Source organism: Sphaeramia orbicularis, chromosome 8, assembly GCF_902148855.1.
Source record: "Sphaeramia orbicularis chromosome 8, fSphaOr1.1, whole genome shotgun sequence".
Classification (NCBI taxonomy): Eukaryota; Metazoa; Chordata; class Actinopteri; order Kurtiformes; family Apogonidae; genus Sphaeramia; species Sphaeramia orbicularis.
The window spans coordinates 28,863,197-28,887,161 of record NC_043964.1 but is presented as its reverse complement, the minus strand read 5'-3'; the positions used below and the strand labels follow the sequence as shown (position 1 = coordinate 28,887,161).

General features: G+C 39.5%; 1 protein-coding gene across 1 annotated transcript in view; it reads right to left on the bottom strand.

The window, feature by feature from the left end:
* Positions 1 to 23,941, bottom strand: part of coro7 (coronin 7) — a 120,454-nt gene extending 96,513 nt beyond the window's left edge. Inside the window, exons 1-7 of the mRNA XM_030142140.1 lie at positions 23,753 to 23,941; positions 21,880 to 21,976; positions 21,502 to 21,582; positions 21,260 to 21,330; positions 19,757 to 19,943; positions 18,565 to 18,641; positions 12,761 to 12,811 (exon numbers count right to left, since the gene is read on the bottom strand). Of these exons, the coding sequence (XP_029998000.1) occupies positions 12,761 to 12,811; positions 18,565 to 18,641; positions 19,757 to 19,943; positions 21,260 to 21,330; positions 21,502 to 21,582; positions 21,880 to 21,976; positions 23,753 to 23,812 (624 nt within the window). The 5' untranslated portion in view covers positions 23,813 to 23,941. The remainder of the gene's footprint in view (positions 1 to 12,760; positions 12,812 to 18,564; positions 18,642 to 19,756; positions 19,944 to 21,259; positions 21,331 to 21,501; positions 21,583 to 21,879; positions 21,977 to 23,752) is intronic.
* Between the last annotated feature and the right edge of the window lie 24 nt (positions 23,942 to 23,965).

Genomic DNA, 23,965 nt, shown 5'->3' with positions numbered 1-23,965 from the left:
TGTTAATTGAAGCCATATTGCAGTTTCTGAAAAAAGACTAAAGGAAAAGAAAAGGGCAAACTGAGGTGAAGTCACATGGGAGCTGTAAGATGTTGGTACCAAGCAAAAAGAAATGATGAGTCTGACTTTAACCTTACGTTCACATTAACCACAAGGTGTTGTCTCTTCTGTGAAATGACGATGAAATGGTGCAAAAGTTGAAACAAAAACAAGTGATTGGATTAGGAACTGATCTCATTTATGAGTAACAGTGATTGTACGTTCTCATCCCTCAAAAAACGCTGAGACAACGCACAACTGACGGCTGAAGGAGACAGTGAATCTTAACTTCCACGATGAAGCAGCAGAAAAGCTTGATCATCTGCCATTTTAGCTCCAGGTGTCACCCACATGTGCACACGTAGGGCCTTAATTAGGTGGAAACTAAGAGTCCGAAGGCTGCCAGCGCACTAATGAGCACGCTCCACTCACAAACAACACACACATGTAAAGAGGTCCTTGGTTGCCAGCTGGCACACATCCTTACCTTCTTTCCTGTACCGCCCATCAACCCCCTGCCCCAAACAAAAAAAAAAAAAAACAAAAAAAAAAAACAACAACACTTCAGCACCACCTCCAGAGCACACACCCACCACAAACACTTCTGCACACACACAGACAAACCTCATTCAGTCCTCTTCAAACCCCCCCTCAGACCTCAAATCCTGATGTCTTTTGGGCGTTTTGACCCTGTCAGGCCTCCAGTAACCAGCATGACTGAAATTCATAAACCCATCCCTATGTTTATACCCACACAGACAAAACATAATTCATATATGACATCAAACCAAACCCAAGGCGAGCACATAGAGGAGTTAGGTCATGCAAACTAAGCCCTGATGAATCAACTGTAATTTAGACTGACTCCAACCACTGCATGGGATGGAATATCCAGATTTCACGCCACTGTTTTGCAGAGCTGCGCAGGACAGCAAAAAAAGAAAAAAAAAAGAAAAAAATCCTGTGCATTCATTAGGAAAGACTCCTCTCAGCCTTATTAATATTGGCATTGGGGCCTGTAATACAGTGAGCTAAAAAAGAGCTAAGAGATGGAGTAAGAGCAAAGAAGAAAGACAGAAATGAGGGAAAGGGACGCAACATCTGGGCCTGGTTATCCACTGGCTATTACCAGGACCTGAACCCAGCAGGGTTTGATGGGGAAAGATACAGACACGAGACATCATGCATGGGGTGGATGGGTAAAGAGGGCGAACACATAGAAAGATAAAAACTAATTAAAGGACAGAGGGGTCAGAGAGGACTTCAAACAAACATAAAGGCATATGTGCACTAATGTCTGTAGAAATGTTAATAAAAAACATTATGCAAGTAACTAATACATTAATGGATGCATGCATTTTTTATGACGTGAACTCAACCTCTGCAAAAGATAAGATTATTTTCAAACATGACACATTAGTTTGTGATTGATCTTAATCAGTCATACATCTACATTTTCACAGGAATTATACAGCTGTGTTAAACCATCCCACTTAGCTAACCTTACTTTTAAATGGAATATTTATCAGTGTAATTACAGTATTTCACAAGTAGAATTCATAGCATTAATGTCACTGGCATAGGTCGCTAGGTTAGTGAGTTTATTTCAGCCCATTTGTAGCAATATTTTAGCATCTGTCAACACTAAAGTATTCAGATCTAATCTACAATAACTTGGAAAACGTAGGTAACATGACGTTTTGCCAGAAGAAGAAATCACGACGAACTGGTGTAAATCCATTAGATGCAGGTCCAGCTTCTCAGCTTTGATGTGCAGTTAGTCTGATTTACACACATGCTTAATTATGCTAGTGTCAAAATGTTTTTCATTCATTACATCTCCAGACGAATTAGGCCACGACAGTCTAGATCATTGATGTAAAACATCGCATCTGTGTGTACAGTAAGTGTGGACTAGTGTTTATTTCATCTAGATACTGTCAATATTGTAATAACACCAGTCCAAAATGATGCAGAGAGAAAAATGCAGAATTTGTAGTCAGATAACACAAATAAAAAGCCATTTCACACAGCCTAAGCTTCCTGACACCAGAAAAAACTAGCGGAAAATTGGTTATAGCTTGATTGGAACTCACCCTCATTTTATAAGTGATGAGAAAACTGTGATTCACATCATGATCGTGATTCCATTTCAAGAGATTGTCATATGATCTGTTGGCCAGATAATACAATGAGTCATGAAAAGGTCAAAGGTTGCAGGATTACTTACATGGGGATCAACCTGCTAATTGCAGCTTGACCTCAACACAACTGAAGACACATTTCTTATGAGGTGTCTTTAGTTGACAAGTTTATACAAACACAGACTAAACTGAATGACTCAGTGCAACTAATTGAAGAATCCTATGTCTCTCAATCAGTGGCGTTCAGAGGTTCAGAGAAATAGTCAACCGCAAACACAAATCTTCCCTGGTACAGCCAACACCACCATATACAAATAGTGCACATTTTCAGATGCGAACCATAATGTGCATGACACAATACTCCTCAAATAGTAAAGCACTCCACTCCAAGTCCATGCACCTTTTCTGATAAATTGGTCAGTAACATTCTCAATCAGTTCTCCTTTTTGCTTCAGTTGATTCAGCAATTCTTTCTTAACAGAAAGAGAAGACAGCCTTATTGGTCCAGTTGTTAGATCATGGCCTTTTTTTTGTTTTCTGTTCTTTTAAATCTGTGACATCCTCGAATTTGAATAATCTCTCCTTTAGCCCCATTTCAGTCCCGTACCTGAGGACATATGAGAGCTACAGCATGTTACTGAAATCAGTCGTCTCATTGACCACTGCATACTTTGTTTATTGAATCTCTTATTTGACCATTTATAACCTCAGTCACTGCATTTATTAGATCAATTTGACTTTTTCCAGATGTCCCTATAAAAACAGGCTGTAGCAAGATGAGGCGTCAAGTCATCATCATGTTAAGCGAACATCGTTAACAATTATAATTAGTTGCCTTTCTTCAGCAAATCTCTGGATTCGTGAAAGAATTCTTGTCCCAAAAAGAGAATACAGTCAATAAGGCACTTCAGGATGTGCTGGTTCATTTTGACTCTCCTTGTGGATGCTGATTTCACATTTCCTCTACTCATTTGGCTGCAAATCCACCTGATATTTATTACCAAATCTTTTCAGATGGACCACTGGCATTATATGGTGCTCAGAGCCTTGATGTTCAAGAGCAAAGCCAGAACCAGGTCCTATTACTTGTATTAAAAAGTAAACACAGCCAGAAAAACAGCTTTTGGTGCTTGGTGCTAGCTTTTACCCACTCATAGCACTTGTAGTTACAGTCTTTAAAATGCAAAAAACCTTTACTCGTCTTCATTAGTCAGTCTAGTTTGGGTGTAGGTGTTCCTTTTGTTAGTTGTTTCTTTTTTATCTCCAAAAGGGCACCTTGAAAAAGGTGTTTTCAGGAGATCAGCAACAAGATCTGGTGTAGCAGTAAAAGTGGAGCCATTTTATTTTGGCTTAAGTTCATGTTTATATGAAGGAATTTGAAGGTGGGGGGGTAGCACAGGGCACGTTGCTGGGCCCAGAGGGCATTCTGTCATTTAACATTAAAATCTGATTGGCTGGTGATTCTCTCACTAATACTTGTGAATCAGATGTGCAGTCCTTCAACCAAAGAATAGCAGTATCTGTACTTACTGAAGTGTTAAGAGTGACTCTTTGGATGTAGGACATTTCTGTTCAACCTCAAGAAAATAAATACATAAATGAATAAAATAACATAAAATAATTAAGCAGTTTTGTGGATATTACACCAATAAAACTGACAAAATATTCAAGAAGAACACTTCACGCAAACTTCATTACATTTTTTATAGGACCAGCAGATCAATCATCGCCATGCTTATTCAATGTTATCTATTATCTTTCACTATAATGTTTTATTGTGTGCTTTATGCAGTCAAACATTTCTAGAAGTGAAAATGTTACAAGGAGATTCCTGCTGTGTGAAAAGAGGAGTATAATTGCTGTGACTGTGTTTACATTTGGAAAGAAAAATTGATGTCAAACACATATTTAGCAGTAAAAGCCTGTGTTTAACGGCTACACAACACATGCAAGAACTGTGCATGAGGTTGCTGAATGAGGCTGGCCATTAAATCACATGTTATCACGAATACTCTCTTTCCAGCCAAAGCTTAATCGGCATATTGGTTATAAAGAGAAATAGTACCAGAGTAACAGAAGCATTTTTGGCTTGGTTTTAGCTTAAATTATGCAGCTCGTGTAGCTGGAATTCAGAGGGCAGCATTGAGTAACAATGTGACATATTCTTGGAATAAGCTCCCATTCTTTATAGACATTATATTTCACATTTCACAATGTTGACTCCATATCCCTGTGGTGTTAGTATTAGACATTCTTCAAACTCTAAATATGCTGCATTGTGGAGGGAAGTATCAAAAGCTCATTCTCTGGCCAGTGCTCACATTCTGGAAGAAGAGACATTTGTTGGAATAACAGAATACTGAGCATTTTTGAGACTGAGAAAGATATTTCCACATCTGTACTGACATCTGAAGAACATTTTTGTGTATTTCTTTTGAAACTTGTCAGTTACACTTAAACTCAGCTCAGGAACAGCATGTTTGTTGGCATTATTGGTTAACCAATCTTTTAATCTTACTTTTAAATAAATCAATTTTCTGGCCTTTGAATTGTCTAACAAATGGCTCCGACAATTTATCAGAGCCGTAAGATGCATCTCCGTGTTGTTTAGTTTTCCGCCCAGTGGTTGAGAGGCAAAAACATATTCATTTTGCAGAAAATGAAAAACACCAGGCCTCACATTAAAGATGATGTAACCAGATACTGCTTCATATTTTGGCTGAACACAATTTTTAGCATGTCTGTAAAGAAAGACAACCATGTGATTTTTTTTTTAACCATAAATCATTTTGATAAGTAAAATGAGGCCTGTTTACTTCATTAATGAGCAGATTTGTTTGGGGTTTCTTCAAGCTAGTGGTAAAATAACTGTGATAAAATCAGTCCAAAATTATGAAAATATGCAGTTTTTAATCAAACCAGAAGCCATCCCACCACAGTCTAAGCGCTCCAGAAACCTCAGGAAAACATGACAAAAACTCACTTTAATATGTTTGGTTGCAACAAAAAATTGAGGTTCAGACTATATTATAAAAAGTCCACCTTGCTACATATGACATTATCACTGAAAGTCCTGAATAAATCCAGAAATAAGTCAAAGTATAATAATGTATTTTTAAAAAAATACACTTTATTGATCCACATACAAACTGATATTAATAAAGTGAGGGAAAAGATGTTTGTTGTCCATGAAGACACACAAAAGAGACTGCACAGCAGCATCAAACCAAAAGAATATGGAGAGTCATAAATGCCAAATTAAGTTCTTCCATTTCACGTCACCTCTCTGAATGTGTCTCCTTCATGGCTTTCCCTCTGGGTTTACATCTGTGATACAAACTAAACATTTCTGCAACAGTCAAAGAGCTTCATTGTGCTGCCTGCCAGAGTCCACACACACACTCACTAAGCTCACCGTGCCTGCCGGTAGTTTATTCTGCCTGTAATGAGAAATCTGAGTATGGGACACACGCATACACCCACCCCACTAACCAAATACACACATGCACACTTTTCCAATTATAAGAATTCAAAGAAGCATAGATAATACAAAAGGGCCAGTGTAGTTTATTATGCCTGCAATGACAAACCCCAAGTGTGGACACACACATACAGGGATCTACGGAGTTCAGTCTGTAATTTATGGCAGAATATAAAGATGGTATGAGCGGCTGCTCTCAGCCACCTTTAGCAGTGAAACCGCTGTGCTTTTCCTTGGCCCTGCCCAGCGTTCCCTCCTCAAGTCCAAACCCATTCCAGCCCGTGGTCCTCTCTAATTTCACCCAAAGCAGCAGAAGCTTGAGCTGAAAAAGAGGAATCTGGCCCCCACGTCCAGCAAACTATTCCCTTTTCCTGTCTCCCTCCTCTTCCAGTGACCACAGATCGACAGCTCTACGGCCAGCACTGGCCCAAAACTATGAGGGGTATTTTCAGCACTGTAATTTGAAGCACACATGGTATACACACAGACACACGCTCGCACAGAAAATGACACACTCAGCAAATACACAGACATTGGGAATAGATCAAACGATACAGTGAGACAGGAGACACAAATGCCCACTGAGGCACGTGTCCTGCATCCACAAATCACCTCGTCCCATCGGGATCAGGTCAGTAAATGTGACTGTTTTCCTTGTGTGCTGGGTTTGAGGAATCATGTAGCACCATACAGGAAAGCAGGGTGGAGGCCTCACTGCATAGAGATGTGAAAGAAACCCATCTGAAAACAAGAGGCCAGTATAGGGATAATATGGCAAAGAGGGCAGAATCCAAAATAACTAAAAGAGAGTAAGACACACAGCTTTAATTTTTCAATAATAAGTGCTTGATGGGTCCCCGCTTTGCCATCTTTACACTGCATGTAATTTATTTCTAAAATAAAAATAAAAAACAAAAAAACATCTGATATTATTAAAAGTTTTCCACTGTTTTAAATCTATTTGAGTTGTTTGATATTAAAGGGGTCATATTTTGCTAAACCCACTTTTATTAGACTCTGGTACACTTATTTGTGTATTTGGACCCTAATAGTTCATAACGTTTGAATTTGAACCCTCCAGGTGCGGCAAAGCTATCTTTATATTCATTTTGACAAAAATCAAGTGGACTTCTACACCACATTTCAATTCCTTCTTTATTTGTTATGTTTTATAACTAGTTACGTCATGACATTTGCATATATAAGGACATATTCCGACAAACATTTCTCCGAGAACGCCATACTTGTTTATCAGCAGCAACGGTTGTAGTCCATACTGAAAATATGTCCAAATTTCGAGCCGATTACCTAAAATGTTCAGTTGTTGGTTGTATTAGTGAACACTTTTGGCTGAATGGGACAGAGAAGCATAGTCACCAACCTGGAGAGGGTGGGTTCATTTACATTTAAAGGGCCAGTGCTCAAAACGACCTTTCTCATATCATTACTCAAAAATAGAGTTGAAGATGGGCCTGTGGAGTTGAATTAATGAAGAACTGAGACCCAAACATAGCATTTACAGTTTATGTAGACCATAGGGAAATGTTTTAAAGTGCATAATTCCATTTAAAAAAGCAAAATATCCCTCCTTTAATATGAGATGATAATAAGTCAACCATTGCCACAGCAACACTCACAACTGCAGAATATGAGATAGTGTGACAGAGGATACTTAATTTTAGCAGGCAGATTGAGAAAAAAAAAGAGAAAAAAGAATAAAAGCAAAACACAAAAGTAAACTCAAATCTGAAATTGCAACTCCGCTTCAGTGGTGGGATAAGGAGCGAAAGGATGCCACATGTCTGGAAACACACTCTCTCTTTGTGAAGTACATAGATATGCTCCCACACATACATACACACATCACTCTGATTACAGATGCAGTATATTCTGCTGCTCATGTCCAAGACCTTAATTATCCTGTGCAGCCTTATTTCCCATAAATACAGAAAAAGCAGGGCTGTAATTAGGGCCTAAATTTACCCCACCTGGCTAGCGGAAAAGCCAGTTCAGCGCTGGCCACAGGGATGAGCCAGCCTCAGCACACTACACTGCCATGGGTAGAACCAGGACACCAGTGGACGCATACAGGCTGTGTCACTGCTCAGACGCTGGATCTTACGTAAAACATATCTCTCAGGTAACATCTGGTCCGGAGAGAAAATCTACTCCTGCAAAGATGAATACTAATAATCCTTTTGCTCTAAAACAACATATTTCACAGCAGAAAGCTAACCCCCATTTTACAACCCAACAGTAATAGTACAATCTCTGATGTGTCACTTCTGAATAACCAGACAGCCATTGTGGTAGTCTCAGTTATAACCACTTCAATTAAAACCACCTCAATGAAACCATATTGTAAAAAAGACAATATGATTATGTGATATTTCTAAGTAGTTTGTCAAGTAGTGTGGGATCATGGGAGTTATTGTTTTGACCACTATTGCTCAACATCTCTGGTCTACATCATGTTTACAGACAAGGTAAAATATTTTTCACATTACATCATTTTATTCTGAAATGAAGTTGACAGAAATGTTGGCTTGGTGTGACATCTTGTTAACCTAATAGAATAATGTTTGACTTTTAAGTACACAACTCAATCAAACATATAACATTAGTGGGTTTTAGATTTTAATCCTCAAATACTTAAAAAAGGGACCCATGCCCAAAGGATCTACTGATATAAAATGTTTAATAACTTCTGAACCATTAATCCTGACAATACATGTAAATAATTCAGGTAAAATGCAGTTTGTCAGCTTTTCATGGTTATCAGATGTGACCCATATGGACGTTCAGAGGCTCCGAAGTGAACATGGAAACAGTATCATCTTCTGTAACATTGATTCAATCCATGTAGTTTGACAAATGATGCTGGTTGTTGAAATTTATTTTTATGTTCGGTTGAAAAAGTTTCCTCAGTTTTCTCTGGTTTTTATAAAACCTCTGAATTTACAGTGAGCTTTTACTGTACCTGGTCAGTAAATTTAACTGGAAAATACCCAATTTTCACACACACACACACACACACACACACACACACACACACACACACACACACACACAATGCAGAGAATTATATAATAATAATAATACTTATAAATCACTCAAGAAATTAAATAAATGTAGAGGAAAATTCATTTGGAAGTCACTACAAAAACAGATCCAAGTCTTTAGGGGTTAAATGGGTTGCAATATTCCTCAAACAACTTATGGCTCATGATGGAATATAGGACAAAGTAAATGAAATGAAATGCTGACTTAAATGCACATGAATGAACCTTTGAAATCAGGAATGACTCCAGGAATTAATTCAAGCATTTGATGTTAATAACTACACAGACTGTATACTAAAGCACAGGTGTATCAGTGCTGCATGTCTGACTTAATCCTGTTGGTTTAGATGCCCAGAAAGACAAAAAGAAAGACTTGTGCTTCACTTTAATGCTCTCCAGCTTTTGGGAGATAACTTTTCCCAGAAACCATTTAAGTGAAGACTTGTGGCTTCTCTTGATGAGGACAACTGACTGGCACTCATATAAGAAACCAAACAGACCTCCCAGTGAGGTTGCGAAGTCAAATAGTTAGGACACTTCGCTGCCTCTTTTCGTTTACTTTGCGGCTGCGCTGGCCTTTCCTCGCCTTCACAGCACATCTAAAGCAGCACAAAACACAAACTGGATAAAGTGGCAGTACTTCAGTTTTCCAGCACATCAGGCACAAACAAACCATTATGTGGAATGTCTTGGAAAACCTCTGATACGGAGAGAAATGCTATTTTGAGTGTATTATGTTGAAAATAACTTGCGAGCCTATGCAGTAAATAGAGATCCACACTGTTGTAGTCTAAATTACTGGCCTCATCATGTTGTGTTTAGGAATCATCATCCACGCCCTTTAAAACCTCCTTCGGCAGATGTAGTGTTAATAGGAGTGGCAACAGTGGTTCATCTATTCTCCAGAGAAAGAGAGAGTCGCACATCTGAAAGCTGTCATGGTGAGGCTCTGCCCACTTGGCTCTCAGAGGACTCCAAAATGAAGCTGACGCCTCTTAAAGCAGGTCCTTGTGAGTTTGGGATAGATAGAAGAAGAAAGAGAGACAACTCCAAACCAAGGGGAGAGTAACCCTCTAATAACTTTGATCTGGGTGCTTGCTCCTCCTTGGTTTGAGGTGGTGAAGCCATGTGCAGAGTGCAGAGGCGAGCAACATGCTGACTCAGGACTCTCCAGTCCAGATTTTTAGGGGGATTAATGAGAGAGTAGGGAAGAAAAAAGAAGGGGGAGAACAAACACTGAGGCGGAAAGGCTGGGTGACTTGACTGAACTGTCCCTTGGTTGGAAGCACATAGCAAAAGCTTGTCTTTGCTATGATGTTTTTTTTTCTCTTTTTCTGCAGTATATGGATGTTGCTCACCACTAACATCTATCTAATGCAGTTAAAAATACCAAAGAGGTTGCTGGAATGTCCCAACAGCACATCTCCACCACCAGTAACCACTGGGGTCTTATTGGAGATGCTGTTTCAGACAGACAGACTACACTTTACTGATTCAATCTAAACTAATGAGCCCCTCTAGCTGCAAAAACTGATTTACATGCAACTTTAGGGAAATTATCTTTAAATTACTTTGAGTCATTTGTAAGTCAGACGATGCTAACAGGCCAAGGACCTGGAATAGCATTTATTCTGATATCTGGGGCAGTGCTGAAAAGCTGCATTTAATGTCTGTATTTTACTTAAGAGAGCTCCCTCTAAAGAGGAAAACTCAACGGAGCTGGTGAAAAGCAGTGTGGTAAAGGCCTCGACACCTGATGTAAACATCCAGCTTCAAACACTGGAGTGGAGCCAGCCGACTCGGCTCACGTTACTTAAGTAAACACAGACACACATTCAATGAACTCACACTGTGTATTGTAAAGGCACAGTTCTACATGTGGCACAAAGGAAATAATACACAAACACTGTTTTATCTGCAGGCTCCCTACCTGTCAGTGACGCCGCATACTGTACCTCTGAAACACTACCCCTTTCATCAAGGTGTCAAGTCAATTCTATTTATATAACTCAAAAACACCAATTTGTCTCAAGGGCTTTTATGGTCTACACAGTATATGCCACCATGTGTGCTTACACTCTCAATTCATATAAAGACAAAAAAAGTCCAAAAAAAAGAAAAGAAAAGAAATGTACAAAAGAACAACAGAACAGATGGGTAATAGGTGTCATGTCTACAGAACTGCAAAAAAATATTAGATTTGTCAGTGAATACACAATAGGGCCTGGCCGTTTACTAGAAAAGACAATGCAGTTTTTATGACTATCAGCATGACTATTTTTAGATGCGTCCACAGCACATCTCTAAAATAACAAGTCTATCCATCGGTTGGTCATTACTCATCATCTTTAAAATATGATATCTCAGGAACGGTTGGACATGTTGCAAAATTTGTCCCAAACACTCTCTTGGGAGCAAAGCTGAACTGAAATGATGTTGGCGGCTAAAGGTCAAAATCACAGAGACCTTACCTCGGTCCATTCTAAAATTGAAACCAATTGACCATAATATCTCATCCACACCTTAAGGAAACTCTTCAATTTCGAGGATAAAGCACAACAATATTGGTGTCTAAATTCCAAAACTTAATCTCGCTTTGACTTTATAACTGTCTTCTTGTGAATACAATATCTGAAACACCTTGTGGGAATTTCTTCAATATTGGTGCATACATTGAGTTTACTTGAAAAATGAACTGCAAATATTTTGGTGCCCAAATGTCAAGGTTGTTGTGAACTCACACAACACACTTTTGGCCATAACTGCAGATAAATGAGAGAACTGCATTTCCAGAATATAATGCATGGATTGTGAATGCATCGGAACCTAATGGTTCTTTTTCTTCAACATCTGATAAAATAAATCCATAAACGTTTCTGGCCCTAATGCCAAATCTCCCTGTTTTCACTCTGGTCTTGACTGATTTCCAACTACAGCACTATCTAACTGGTTACATAGGAGTACTATCTTATGAACACTGAAATTAACATACTTATTAATAGCAATTAAATAGGATTCCTATTATTTATAATACCGTCAGTTCAATATTAAAACTTAAATTACACTTACAATTTAATGTGCTAGTAACTCTAAAGGCATTTCAACAAAGTGGTGAAGTTGCTGTGATATTTGGAACTATTACACATGTGCAGTAAACATCAAAGTTATGGTCGAATAAGTCAAATTCCCGGTATCAGTCTCTTTGATTAGTAGCCACAGTTACAAAGTCAAAAAAACCAACAAAAACAAAATGGTCAACCCTTAACATGCAGAATATCATTGTGAAAGTTAAAATGTGCACTGATACATAAGTGCTTGCAGACACATAAGACATACAAATCCAGTCACCCTCCACACTTCCATACAGAGTAATGTGCCCTCCAGGTATTCCTGTGGTCTAATATTTAAGCTACAGCGGCATGTGGTGTTTTCACAGGATTCCACATATTTACAAATGAGGAAGCCTATGGCCTAAAGCAGACAGAACATCACAGTAATTAAAACACCCTGGGAGGTCCACCACTGAGAAGTCTGAGAATATTTGCACTAAAGTGACCAGCCTCTGGAAAACACCCTCTGCTGACCCCTTCATCTTCATCTTCTCTTCTCCTATCAACACATAAACGCTCTCACTCCATTGCCGGTTGCCATTGGTGAGAGATTTTCAATAAGAAGTGGTGTGAGAGGAGAAGTTCATGGTCACAGTAGTTTAGTGTGGGATGGGTACCCGTGGGAAGAGAAGAGCAGAAATGCAGCACATCCATAAATCAATAGTAGATGAATCACTCAGAGTGCCCAGTGGTAAACTCTCTGGGTTAACGTCAACATGTTTATCACTGTACGTAGGGTGAAAAAATAGGCAATGAAGTGGCAGCAGGTAGAACTATTTCTCCCCTCATCTTTCATTTTTGGGGTTTTTTTTCCACATAGTGTGTAGTCTGCACTAAATAAATGGTTTCTCAATAGCTGCATGGGTTTGCTTTGTTTTCCCAGGTGTTGACAGTGTGGACAGGGCTTTATTATAGGGGTCTTACCTGAACAGGTGTCAGCTGGGCTCTGGGGTCAAACACTCGCAGCATTTTATCCTAAAAAGAACAAAGGTAAGAGAAACGTCATTGCGAGGTTGCGAATTTCTGGAAATCATTCATGTTACGAAAGGATGTGACATTCAAGAGATGCTTTAGTGAGGTCAAGTTGTAAAATTCTCACAAAGACAAAGGGTGAGAGATTAGAGACTGTGCAGCCAGCTGTAAGATGCTTCACGAAAAGAAATACACAGATGTTAATGTGCGCACTGACGCAATTTTTTTTACTTCAGAAAGAATCCGTAAAATATCCCCTCAGCCTTAATTTAATTCAGATAAAAACCAACAGAAGTTCCTCTAAGCTCTCACACAGTGTGATCTGACTGACTCATCCCTAACAAATGTAATCCAGTGACCTCTCCACGGCCTTATGTGGCTTGACCCCAGCCAGCCAAAACACGCATTCGGCATCAATCAGAGAGGCCAATCAGAGAGGTTCCTGTGTGATTGAGAGGAAATGGGACCTAATGGGATCAGGCTGTGACCGGGACATGCGTGTCTGCAGCCGTGTCACTCAATACCGCTGTGTGACTGTGATCACAGCAGCTGCCTGACACACAGCCTGATAGCAGGTAATAACTATAAGGACTCAGACCAAAACACGCACACATTTCGCAAACATATACATGTCAAAGGGAATCAGGAGGCTCCCGATGACACAGTCAAGCACACGCACAAATACAAGAGCAGCCTGCAAATACAGTCACACACAACCTAAATACAGATGTCACAGCCGGATGAAGCAAATGATCTGCTTGAGTACCAGCTTTTCTTTGCTGTCCTGAATCAAAAATCTGCAACCTTCAACCATCAGTGGGGGAGTTATTTCTTTTGGTTTGTTTTACTTTTTTTTTCCCACTAATATGCCGGTTCTCTCTGCTTCACAGAGAGTGTGTAGCCCACCCACAAATATAACGGCCCAAGGCAATGATTTCAGGTCTCTCTGACCTGGGTCTAAGCCAATGGCTCAAACAGCAGCACCAGAAAAACATACACACATATAGAACCTGGTAAATTCTGACTGATGTTTTAAACGTTTTAAATATTCTTTATTTAGTGGAAAACTGAGAACATTTTACCTGCCATTAAGTCAGAGCTTTGCAGTTACAGACAGCATTAGAAGTCTCAATTCTTCCTATTATTTTATACAATTGTCACTAATTTGTATTCTGTAAGGAGAGATGTATGGAAAAGACAACAAAGACGAACATTAATGCATTGGGAGACAGACCAGAAACTTTCTAAATTACTGAGTGAACCATGGACTACTGCCCATTAGAAACCCATTTTGACCACAACCTAGTATATATTTGCAGGCAATGTTTAAAAAGCATTTTCCACTATGTATACTTATACATTAACTATTTTCCTAATGTGGGAGAGGCTGAAAGTGCTCATTGCCCAGTCAAAGTTTTTTACAAGCAGAAGTTCCAAGAATAAAAGTACATTTTCCCTAAGAAGAAAGTATAAATCTGGATATGTTTAACCCATAAAGACCCAAACAACCACTGGCGACCAACAGCATCTACTGATCTAAACTGTTTAATACCTGTTGATCCATTAATCCTATCAGTGCATGTAAATAATTGGTGTAAAATATAGTTTGTCATTTTTTCATGGTCATCAGATATGACCCATATGGACATTTAGAGGCTCCGTAGTTACCATGGAAACACCGTCATCTTCTACAACACTGATTGACCAGTAAAACCCGTGGAGTTGGATCAATGACAGTGTATGGAGACACTTGTTTTTGGATTCAGTTATTGATAAATTTGATGAAAAAGTCACTTTTTCTTCTGTTTTCTCTGCTTTGATATAATAACATTGAATTTACTCTGAGTTTTCATGAATATGTAAATAAAATACAGGAAATTAAACATAGGAAAACACATGATTTACAGTGAAAAATGCAAACTACAGAGAATAATAGTATGTAATAGTATGGTTACAAATCACTTAAGAAAGGTTAAATAGAAAGAAAACTTCTTTTGGGAACTGACAAAAGCAACACTGGGTCTTTATGGGTTAAATATGGCTGCCAATAATATAATATCTCTATCTACAATAATCTCCATAATCAGGGTTCCTGCAGGTATCAGCAAATCTAATTTAATGCTTTTTAATGTCCTTTTTAATGCCACTTTAAACAAATTTAATGCCCATGTCCAACTGCAGATGAAATTTTATATATAGTTTCATATATACATATGGTTTACTATCGACAGGCTTTAACCAGGTTCTGAATAGTTCCTCCTCCAATCACTTCTGCTGAAACTTGCATTTTCTCATTTTTCTGACATTTGCTATTATTCCCTCCACTCTTTCGCCACGGCATCAGCACGCTCACAGCATTTCCAAGCATGTGATGTTGTGACTTCGTGCATTGGCCATAAACAATAGCCGACTAAAGGGTCAATCATCACACTATACTTCCGATCAAAATTATTAAATGTTTATATAATCAAAATAAATCATGAATAACAATGCTTTTTTTCCCCATCAAATGTATTTAATTTTTCTAGTGCCTCTGGACAACAAATTCAATGCTTTTTAATGCCATTTAAGGCCTTAATTTTCACAAAATCTATTTAATGACTTTTAATGCTTTATAATGACCCACAGAAACCCTAATAGTGTACCTGACAAATACTTTTTGATCTATGCATCCAATCATTGAAGCAGTGTAGTTTTTAACAGTTAGTGTGTTTTGTAGTGTGAGACAAACAAACACACCCACATCTAAATATACACAATTGGCAAATATATGCCCATAGATCCTTCTCTGTCATCACCCATTGAGAGGAAACTATCTGGCTGTGCAAACACACAGATGAGGGGTCGCTCACTTGCAGATGTGTCCACTGTACAAAAACAGACACACAGTCTTCTAAGCCTGTGACAATAACACATATAAGCACAAACACTCGCAGAGCCTCCTTGTGTCATAAATGTGAGAGGAACAGCCCAGATAGCTGTGTGTGCATTTGTGTGTGTGTGTGCTGAGACAGCAGCTGTTTAATCAAAGTGACGGAGCCTCATTCACAAGCTGCTGTTAATGAGTTTTCACTGTTAGTCTGCTGCACAGTTTTCACATGTATGCAAACACACACAGACGCTGGGAATCTCTCTGAACTCTCCAAACACACTGCACTGCCAGCCTCCCGTTCCCAGTCTCCCACGGTTACCAGTGTCAAAGTCTGTGATTGGCAGTTTAAAAAAAGCATCAGCCTTCATCTATTGTCGTCTTTTTTGTTTTTCACCATGAGGAGTCTGCTAAAGAATTCAAATATACTGTCACTTAAAATTCAAGGTGGATTGTGGGCCATAAATCCTACAACAACACATTCCTAAACCACCCGTCCATTATTGGGATGAACGCTCTTTTCGCCCTCTTTGTACACACTACCTGTGGATTTCCCTTCCCTAAACTGAATGGCGCCTTTCTCCCTCTGAGTGTGTCATAAATATACATCTCTCTAAGTCCAAATGAGGCCTGTCATGATTCCTGCTCTATGGGGTGGTGGTCTCCCCTTCATCTTCCACCGACCCAGCCCTGTGCCCCAATGTTTACCCTAAAGGGGGGGGGCTGCAGGATTGAACCCACATGTTGGCAGGCCCTATTTGCTTTAATAAGCTGGATTGGAGAGATTGAATGGGGTCTTTTGGGTTAAATGACACCAGAGCCCAACAGAGAAAAAGTCTTAGAGGCCCCCCCAGCTCTGATGTTGGCTCACATTTCCCCCCTCTGTCGCTCAGGTGCCTTGTTCTTTCAGGCTACACAGAGGCTGAAGGTAGGGGTGGTAGCTCTGGTGAAGATGATTATCCTGTCAAGGTAAATGCCATCATTTGGACACAGTCTGTGATGGGTAAAGTAATTTGTTACTTGTCAGAGCAAAGACAAACAACGGGGAATCGACTGACAGTCATAGCTATTAAGTACTCGCATGTGCTAGTTTCAGTGTCAAAGTTTGTCCAGCCTTGAGCCCAAGTAGGCTCATCAACCATCGCCTAAATTATACAACTGGGCATTTGCCTAATTTTCCCATCAATCATTGTGTGTAGAGTGAAAAAGGATGCAAGTGCAGAAAGGTTTACTATGGTGAGCAATCTATGTATAGAAATGTTAACCTTCACTGATAAAATGCCACCCTTGCAATTCCAATAAACTACATTTTTTCATAAAATAATTCCACCTCACCTCGTAAATCCCTTCGTTCTCTGCACTCTACTCATAAACCCATAGCAGCTCCTTCCTTCCTCCTCCTACACAAAATATTAACAACCTAATGGAAAGGCGTTCAAGCTCTGATTATTTCCTGATGACACCAGAGGAGAAGGAGCCATATGGATGCACATAAACTCAGAGAAACTTTCTCTCTCTTGGGCAATTAAATCCTTTTTCCCCAGGAGTTGCTTGAATGCTGCCCAATTACTGTACATGTCAAAGCTGTAACAGTCTCCTGCTCCAGATTAGACACTACTTCCAACCAAAAAAAAAGAAAAGAAGTGGAGAATTAGAAAGGCGTACATGTATGTGTAGCTGGAACACAAGGTCAGAGGTCAGATGATGTCAAGACAAAACAAAAACCCTGACTGATACGCCTTTCACACACAGGCTTTTGCTCTTATGAGACCTGTAATTGTTATGGTGTTCCAGTTTGTTGAGGAAAAACTCTACAGGAACTCTATTAACCATGGCCAAGATTTTTTGTTACCATCATTATCACTGTGTTAAAACAAACTGCCAATTATACCTTTTACGTCAATAAGCTTTCAGTATTTTTCCCTTTCTTGCTCACTTATTCCTTATCCAAAGTGTGATTTGATCTCCACCCTTTTTATGATCATCACCCCTGTTGAAAACTTTAATGATATAATCCCCATATAAACAAATAAAAAGTTCAGCAACAACATGGTGTGTTGAGTGTGAGCCAGTGGCTTCATCTAGTGGTCACTAAATGCAACTACAGGAAGTAAATCTATCACAAAAGGAATAACCAAGCGCTGAAACATGAAGTTGTGCAGGTCATGAGTGACAAATTCAATGAAAAAACTGAAATCATACAAAGGAAAATCCTGATAGGACTGGGCTGTTCCAGGATGACAATGCAGGCATCTATGGTCGTGGTTCCCAAACTCTAAAATATGACAAAGCACTGAAACCCAATTCACATTAGTCCTTCCCTGAACCTGGTCTGAAGACTTAATGTGTGCATAACTTAATTCCTGACCATCTATACTGCATCATCTCATATTATTCTCTTGATTGGGTAAACCAGCCATTTCAAAGAGATATAATTGTTTATACATTTTACTGAAAACATACACGTTTAATACAGTATAAATGAAAATAAAGATATATAAGACAAACACAATATACAGTAGCTATTAATACTTGGTTCAATGTTATAAATACAATTATCAAAATAATACAATCCTTTAGTATTTGTTGAATTTTATTATTTTTTTGATTTATTTGGTGACCCAAATAAAATGTCCTGGATGGATGAATGACCTGTAGAACTCAACGAATGGTTTGTCAAGTATGAAAATGATGTGAATCATAAGTTATGGCCTTAATAGACCTCAAACCAAACAAATATTACTTGGAAGATTGATGTTTATCCCTTCAGTAGACTTTACAGATTTGTAGAATCACTGCTATGGTGGTGTTCTTCAACTTTATTGAGGCATTTTATGTTAGTTTTTCCTTTCCTCCATCTGTAAGGTGCAGTGTGAAGCGTCCTCACCTTGCAGGAAGAGGCCAGTAGGGAACCGTCCTGTTTCCAGCTCAGACTCTGCAGCTGATCACTGTGCTGTTCCAGAACTGTAGACACACACATCATCATTATTGGAGAGATGAGGAAAAAGCTACAGACGCAGTAAAAAAAAAAAAAAAAAAAAAAAAAAAAGGGCAGGGGGGCACAGAGGAAAAATAAAGTTGGGAAGGTTTGAAAGAGATGACACATGATTCCACAAAGGTGACAAATCACAGTTGCAAATGCAATGACCACAAAATGATGGGACATGTACAAAGATGAGACAAAAACATATAGATTTGACACTTGAGAGGTTAACGGAAATATTAAAATGCAGGGAGAGATAAAGCCATGATCAAGCAGAAAACACACAACATTATCACAAAAAACAAGGGTGGCATATGCCCCAGGATGAATCAGATTGTTTAAGACTTTAACAGGAATTATGGGCATGACACACATTAATGTAAGTGTGCACAGCACAGCTTGTGAAAACTGGTTCGAAATCACACTAAACACATGAAAAGAGATGAGAAGTGCAGCTGTTAAGACACACAAAGTGATCTGACATGAAGTTGAACAGTAAAAGAAAAAAAAAAAATCTACAATCTAAACTCCCACTCATCCAGATACAGAATTTTAACGCCCTCAGATCTTGTTCCTCTCTCATATAAAAAGATGAGTGTGATGAAAGACAGTGTGGGTACAGCTCATGAAAAGCTGGATCAGCGGTGAGCAGCAGCAGCCAGGCCAGCTGTCATGGGATGGGAGGGGGGACGCAGTGTTTGTGGGGGGGTGAGGCCAGAGGATAGTGACTTATATCCTGAGGCCAGTCCAGGGAGACTGGGAACAGGACTGAAAACCAGAACATTACCTCTGCTGCTCCGGCTTTTAGACAGAGCCACAGGGCTGAAAAACGTAGGCAGCATCAGTCAGACAGTTCCCGATGATAAAAAGAAACCAACCACTTCACTCCATTCCAAATATATATTCATGTTACACAGAAACAAAAGCAACACAAACTTCAGACTAACTGACAGAGACTGAAATGTTAAATGTTAACAGACAGTGTGTGATGTAAGACTTACAAAACAAATTTAGGTTGTGGTTTGTGTTTTAATTTAAACTCAAAATCAAAAATACGTGTGCACGCTTGGCTTATGTTGCCAGTGGAAGCAGCTACCTGCTAGAGGTGAGTCCTGGCGGCTGGTGTCCCAAATGAGGGGGGATTTGGTGGTGCCTACAGCCAGCAAGCCAGAGGAGGTGGGGTGGAACAGCAGCAGCTCCAGTCTGCCCAGACCTGGACGTAGGGTCAGCTCCGGTTCACTGGGCTGCTCCAGCTCGGGGTCAGACAGACGCCAAAGCTTCACCTTTATGCAGAAGGAAATACAAAAATAATTAATAGCTGGAGTCACATATAATCTGTCATTCATTACAAATACAAAGTCCATCTCTCTGGCTCTAATCAGCATGTCCTTAACTTGCATCACTGCAAAAACAGCACCACTCTTATGAAACCAAACATTCTGAAATGTAACAAAACCTTCTTTTATAAGGAAAGAATCTGCCAATTTATCTTGGCTACATTTCTTAAAACTAGAAAAAGCAACTGAGAAATGACTGCCAAAATTTCGGCAAGCTATGCTCATACAAGGAACAACAATACTGTTATTTAAGAAAAACGTAATATTTCTTAAATTGAGAAGCTGTACAAGTGATCTCACTCATTCAGTAAGAAAAACAATCACATTCCTCTGTTGGGGTATTATCCAGCCATTGTTTTAATTCGTTACTGGTTACAACCAGTCCATTCTCAGCTGGGGTACAGTAGAAAAGGTTAGATATATTTGCTTAATATATTACATTTCTGATGAAAAATTGGTTTGACCAGATTGTTTTTCTTTATAGAAAGAAAGAAGACTAATTCCCAGAATTAAGGTACTTTTACTTTCTTGAAATTCCTTTTTTTTTTTACAGTGTTCTACTTCACAGAACAGACTCTGAACACCTCAAACATTTCTGTTCATTCCAACATCAAACAGGATGTTCAGACAAGTGTTACAGTTCAAAGTGGCTGATGTTAAAATTCTGCATTGCAACCAGAGATGCTTGTGTGTCGATGAGATGAAACAGTATTAAAATTTCTTTACTTCAAGTCAGTAAAAAAACATCCTGACTCATGTTTCTCCTACCTGTTCCTCAGCTTCAGTTGAACTTAACATTGTCAGCACAATCAAGTCCATGAAACAATATATTCTGTTGGCAAAAGATAAGAGGAATCAAAGTGCTCTGCAGATGCTGGGCACCGCAGACCACTGTGGCATGTGCATAGGTCTGTGTGTGGCAGCTATATCTGTGTGTGTTTACACAGGTCCCTGAGGTAAACCGAGGAGGCTGAGTCTGAAGATGCAGACTCATACTCAGCAGATTCCAGTAAGCTAGGGCACCTGTGGCTGAGGACAATGTGCTGAGATGAGGGAGTCTTCAAGAGGTTTGAATAACAACATGCAACGAGTTTCATATCATATTTAAAGTGCTGCCAGGAACAACAAAGCATGAGAGGATGGAAAGTGGACTTGTGTGAAAAACGTATAGTGCAACATGATAATATAAGATCAATGCAAAGACAGAGGAAAGAAGGCAAGAAAACAATGATGGACAGAACGAAGGACATCAAAGAACTCACTGTTTCATCTCCAGAGCATGTTGCCAGGAGACTCTCATCAAAAGGAGAAAAGCCCATATCAGTGACCAAGTCTAGAAGAGAAAGGGAAAACCAAAAATCAGATCTAAGTCACAGCTGTCTGGCTTCATTTCATTTGTAAGTAAAGGCTTATGGGCTCTCCATGTGATTACACTTAGGACCTTAGAGCAAGAAAATGCAAGGTGATAAAGTGATGTGGTGACAAAAGAATAAAGTCAAATTACCTGAATGGCAGGAAATCTGAGTAACCGTCCATTGGCCATCTGAGCCAGGTTTGACTGAAGTCAGGCCCACCATACCTCCACCTGCAGCCAAAAGAAACCCACATATAATATCATCCATGCTACTTTCAATGCAAGTAGTTTTTTTTAACCAGCTTATGCACTCACAGTGATTATGATGCACTGAAGCTAAATCAATATACCCTTCAAACACCAATATCAATAAAAACATAGTTCAATATGCTTCATGTTTTGTCTTGACACAAATAATTTGATTGAATGAGAAACACTTAAAGGGAATACCTGAGATAAAGTTTGATCTGCACACATTTATTTGCTGATAAACTAACATTATATTTCACAATGCTTTTGTAACCTTACCGGCCTGCTCAGTATTAAACGCCACCAGCTTGGAGCTGGCTTGGATGTGGTTCCCCTGGCAGGAGAAGGAGCCACCACGGACATTGTTGATCCATTCCTGGATTGATACACACAGGCAGTGACAGGTCAGGGATTGAAATGCTTTAACTTTATTTGATGCACATAAATAAACTCTAATCAGGTAATATAACTGTGGGGTGTTCATCAGCCTATAGTGAGACTTTAGAAGAATTCGAAGCATCTGCTTAGCATGCCTATACAGGAGCACAAAAACATCTTCCTCACTAGTAGCACGTGGTATTTTATAAGATGAAGTTGATACCACAACCAGAATGAAAGAAAGTTAACACTGTAATAAACAGGAAGGATCTAGCTGAGAGTACACACATAAGTGTCTGTGAAAGTGTTGAGGAAGTGGAAAGGCTCCCTGTGTTGCACAGCAGAGTACTTTTAGAAGCTCTTTCATAACTTTAGCAAGGCTGGGGTGGCAGGAAGACAGAGTCTCTGTCCAACATGCTCTAACAACTACCACTGCCCCTCTGAAAACTGTTACACACTGTCAGAGGGCACTCCACTGCTGAAACACCTTCAATGATTAAAGATGTATTTCTGTCCTGTGTATTAAAGTTCACTTCCAGTGTGTGTCTGTTTGGACAAGCTTATTGCAAAGTTGTACAGAGCAGTTCCTTTTGAAAGACTTCAATAACTAACAATTGTGGGGGGGTTTTCACATTTACAGCGCAAGTATTCACTGAATAACTAGGATGGGCTGTTTCCCTTAAGAAATCAATTTTATAATTGTCAACATCAAGTATCTTTTTATTGGAGTTGTGAATTGGATTAAAAACTTGCTGTGAATCCATCCACAGGCCCATAACCAGAGAGAGCTTTTATTACTTAACACCACTGTCCTGACCATATAACACCTCGATGCCAGCCAAATAAAAGCCAGCTAAATTAATTCAGACTTATCTCTCTTTCTGTAAAAACTCCAACTCTTCTGAATGGCCGAGAGAATATCACTCAGTCATCTTTGCTTTTTCTCCCTCTCTTTGTCCTTATAAATGTGTTTCTCCACTCTGTCTTTTCCCCTGACTTATACAGTATTTAATAGCTCCTGTCACATGACTAGAGCACACACATACACACACTCCCAGGCTCTTTGGTCTGTTGTGTGATGGACTAGTTTAACATTCACAGCAGCAAAGCACCACCTGCTGTCTTAGATTATAAGCAGAGATCCCCCTACTAAAGGCTGTCTGAGCATACCAGGCATTTCACTGCTTCACTACCAACAAGGTGGGGGGTTACATAATACAGCTCAGCAAAGAGACCTGCAGGCGTTGCAACTTTAAACAAACGGCTGCGGAGAATGACTAAAAATGGAAGATCTGAAAATTGACATCTAGTCCCGTCCAGATATGTCGCCTTAAGCAGCTCAAAAGACTATCAATGTGGGGAAAACGTCGTAATAGTGTTATCAATCACTGCATTTGGCGTTCAATTGTAATCTCTCCCTAGTTTATGTAGATCCAGCACAATTTTAACCCTGCAATCAAAGTGTAAAACAAAATCAGATCAGCTCTATTATAATATCATATGATGAGGGGCGTCACTGCAACATCCGATGTATGCTAGCAGCTCAATGCAACCACATGGCTCATAGTTTATACTATTAGCCCGTAGTGCGCGTTGTATAAGTGTGTGGATTCAGATTTTCGTGCTGCTCTCCCGGACTATGCAGACATCCAGATGCAGGAAGTTCAACATCCCTTTGCAGACAGGCGTTCCCTCAAAACACCGCTTTAACAGCCCGGCTAATGTGCACTAGCTAAGAAAACTAGCTCTATCCAGGAGTAAGGCAACTACTCACGTCTTTCTTGGCAATTTTCGGAGTTGTGTTTTTGAATTTTGAGGTCTTAAATCGGTTCATGCTGCCCTCTCAATTGACTTTCGTGCCTTCCGGGTGTCTCTGTCGAGCTGGTTGGTACTCAGCAGACAGAGGGCTCCTACTACAGCTGACAGTTCAGGTTGGAGTCCGCTTGGTTTGATTTACCCAACTGTCCGGTGGGGCGGAAAATGGTTT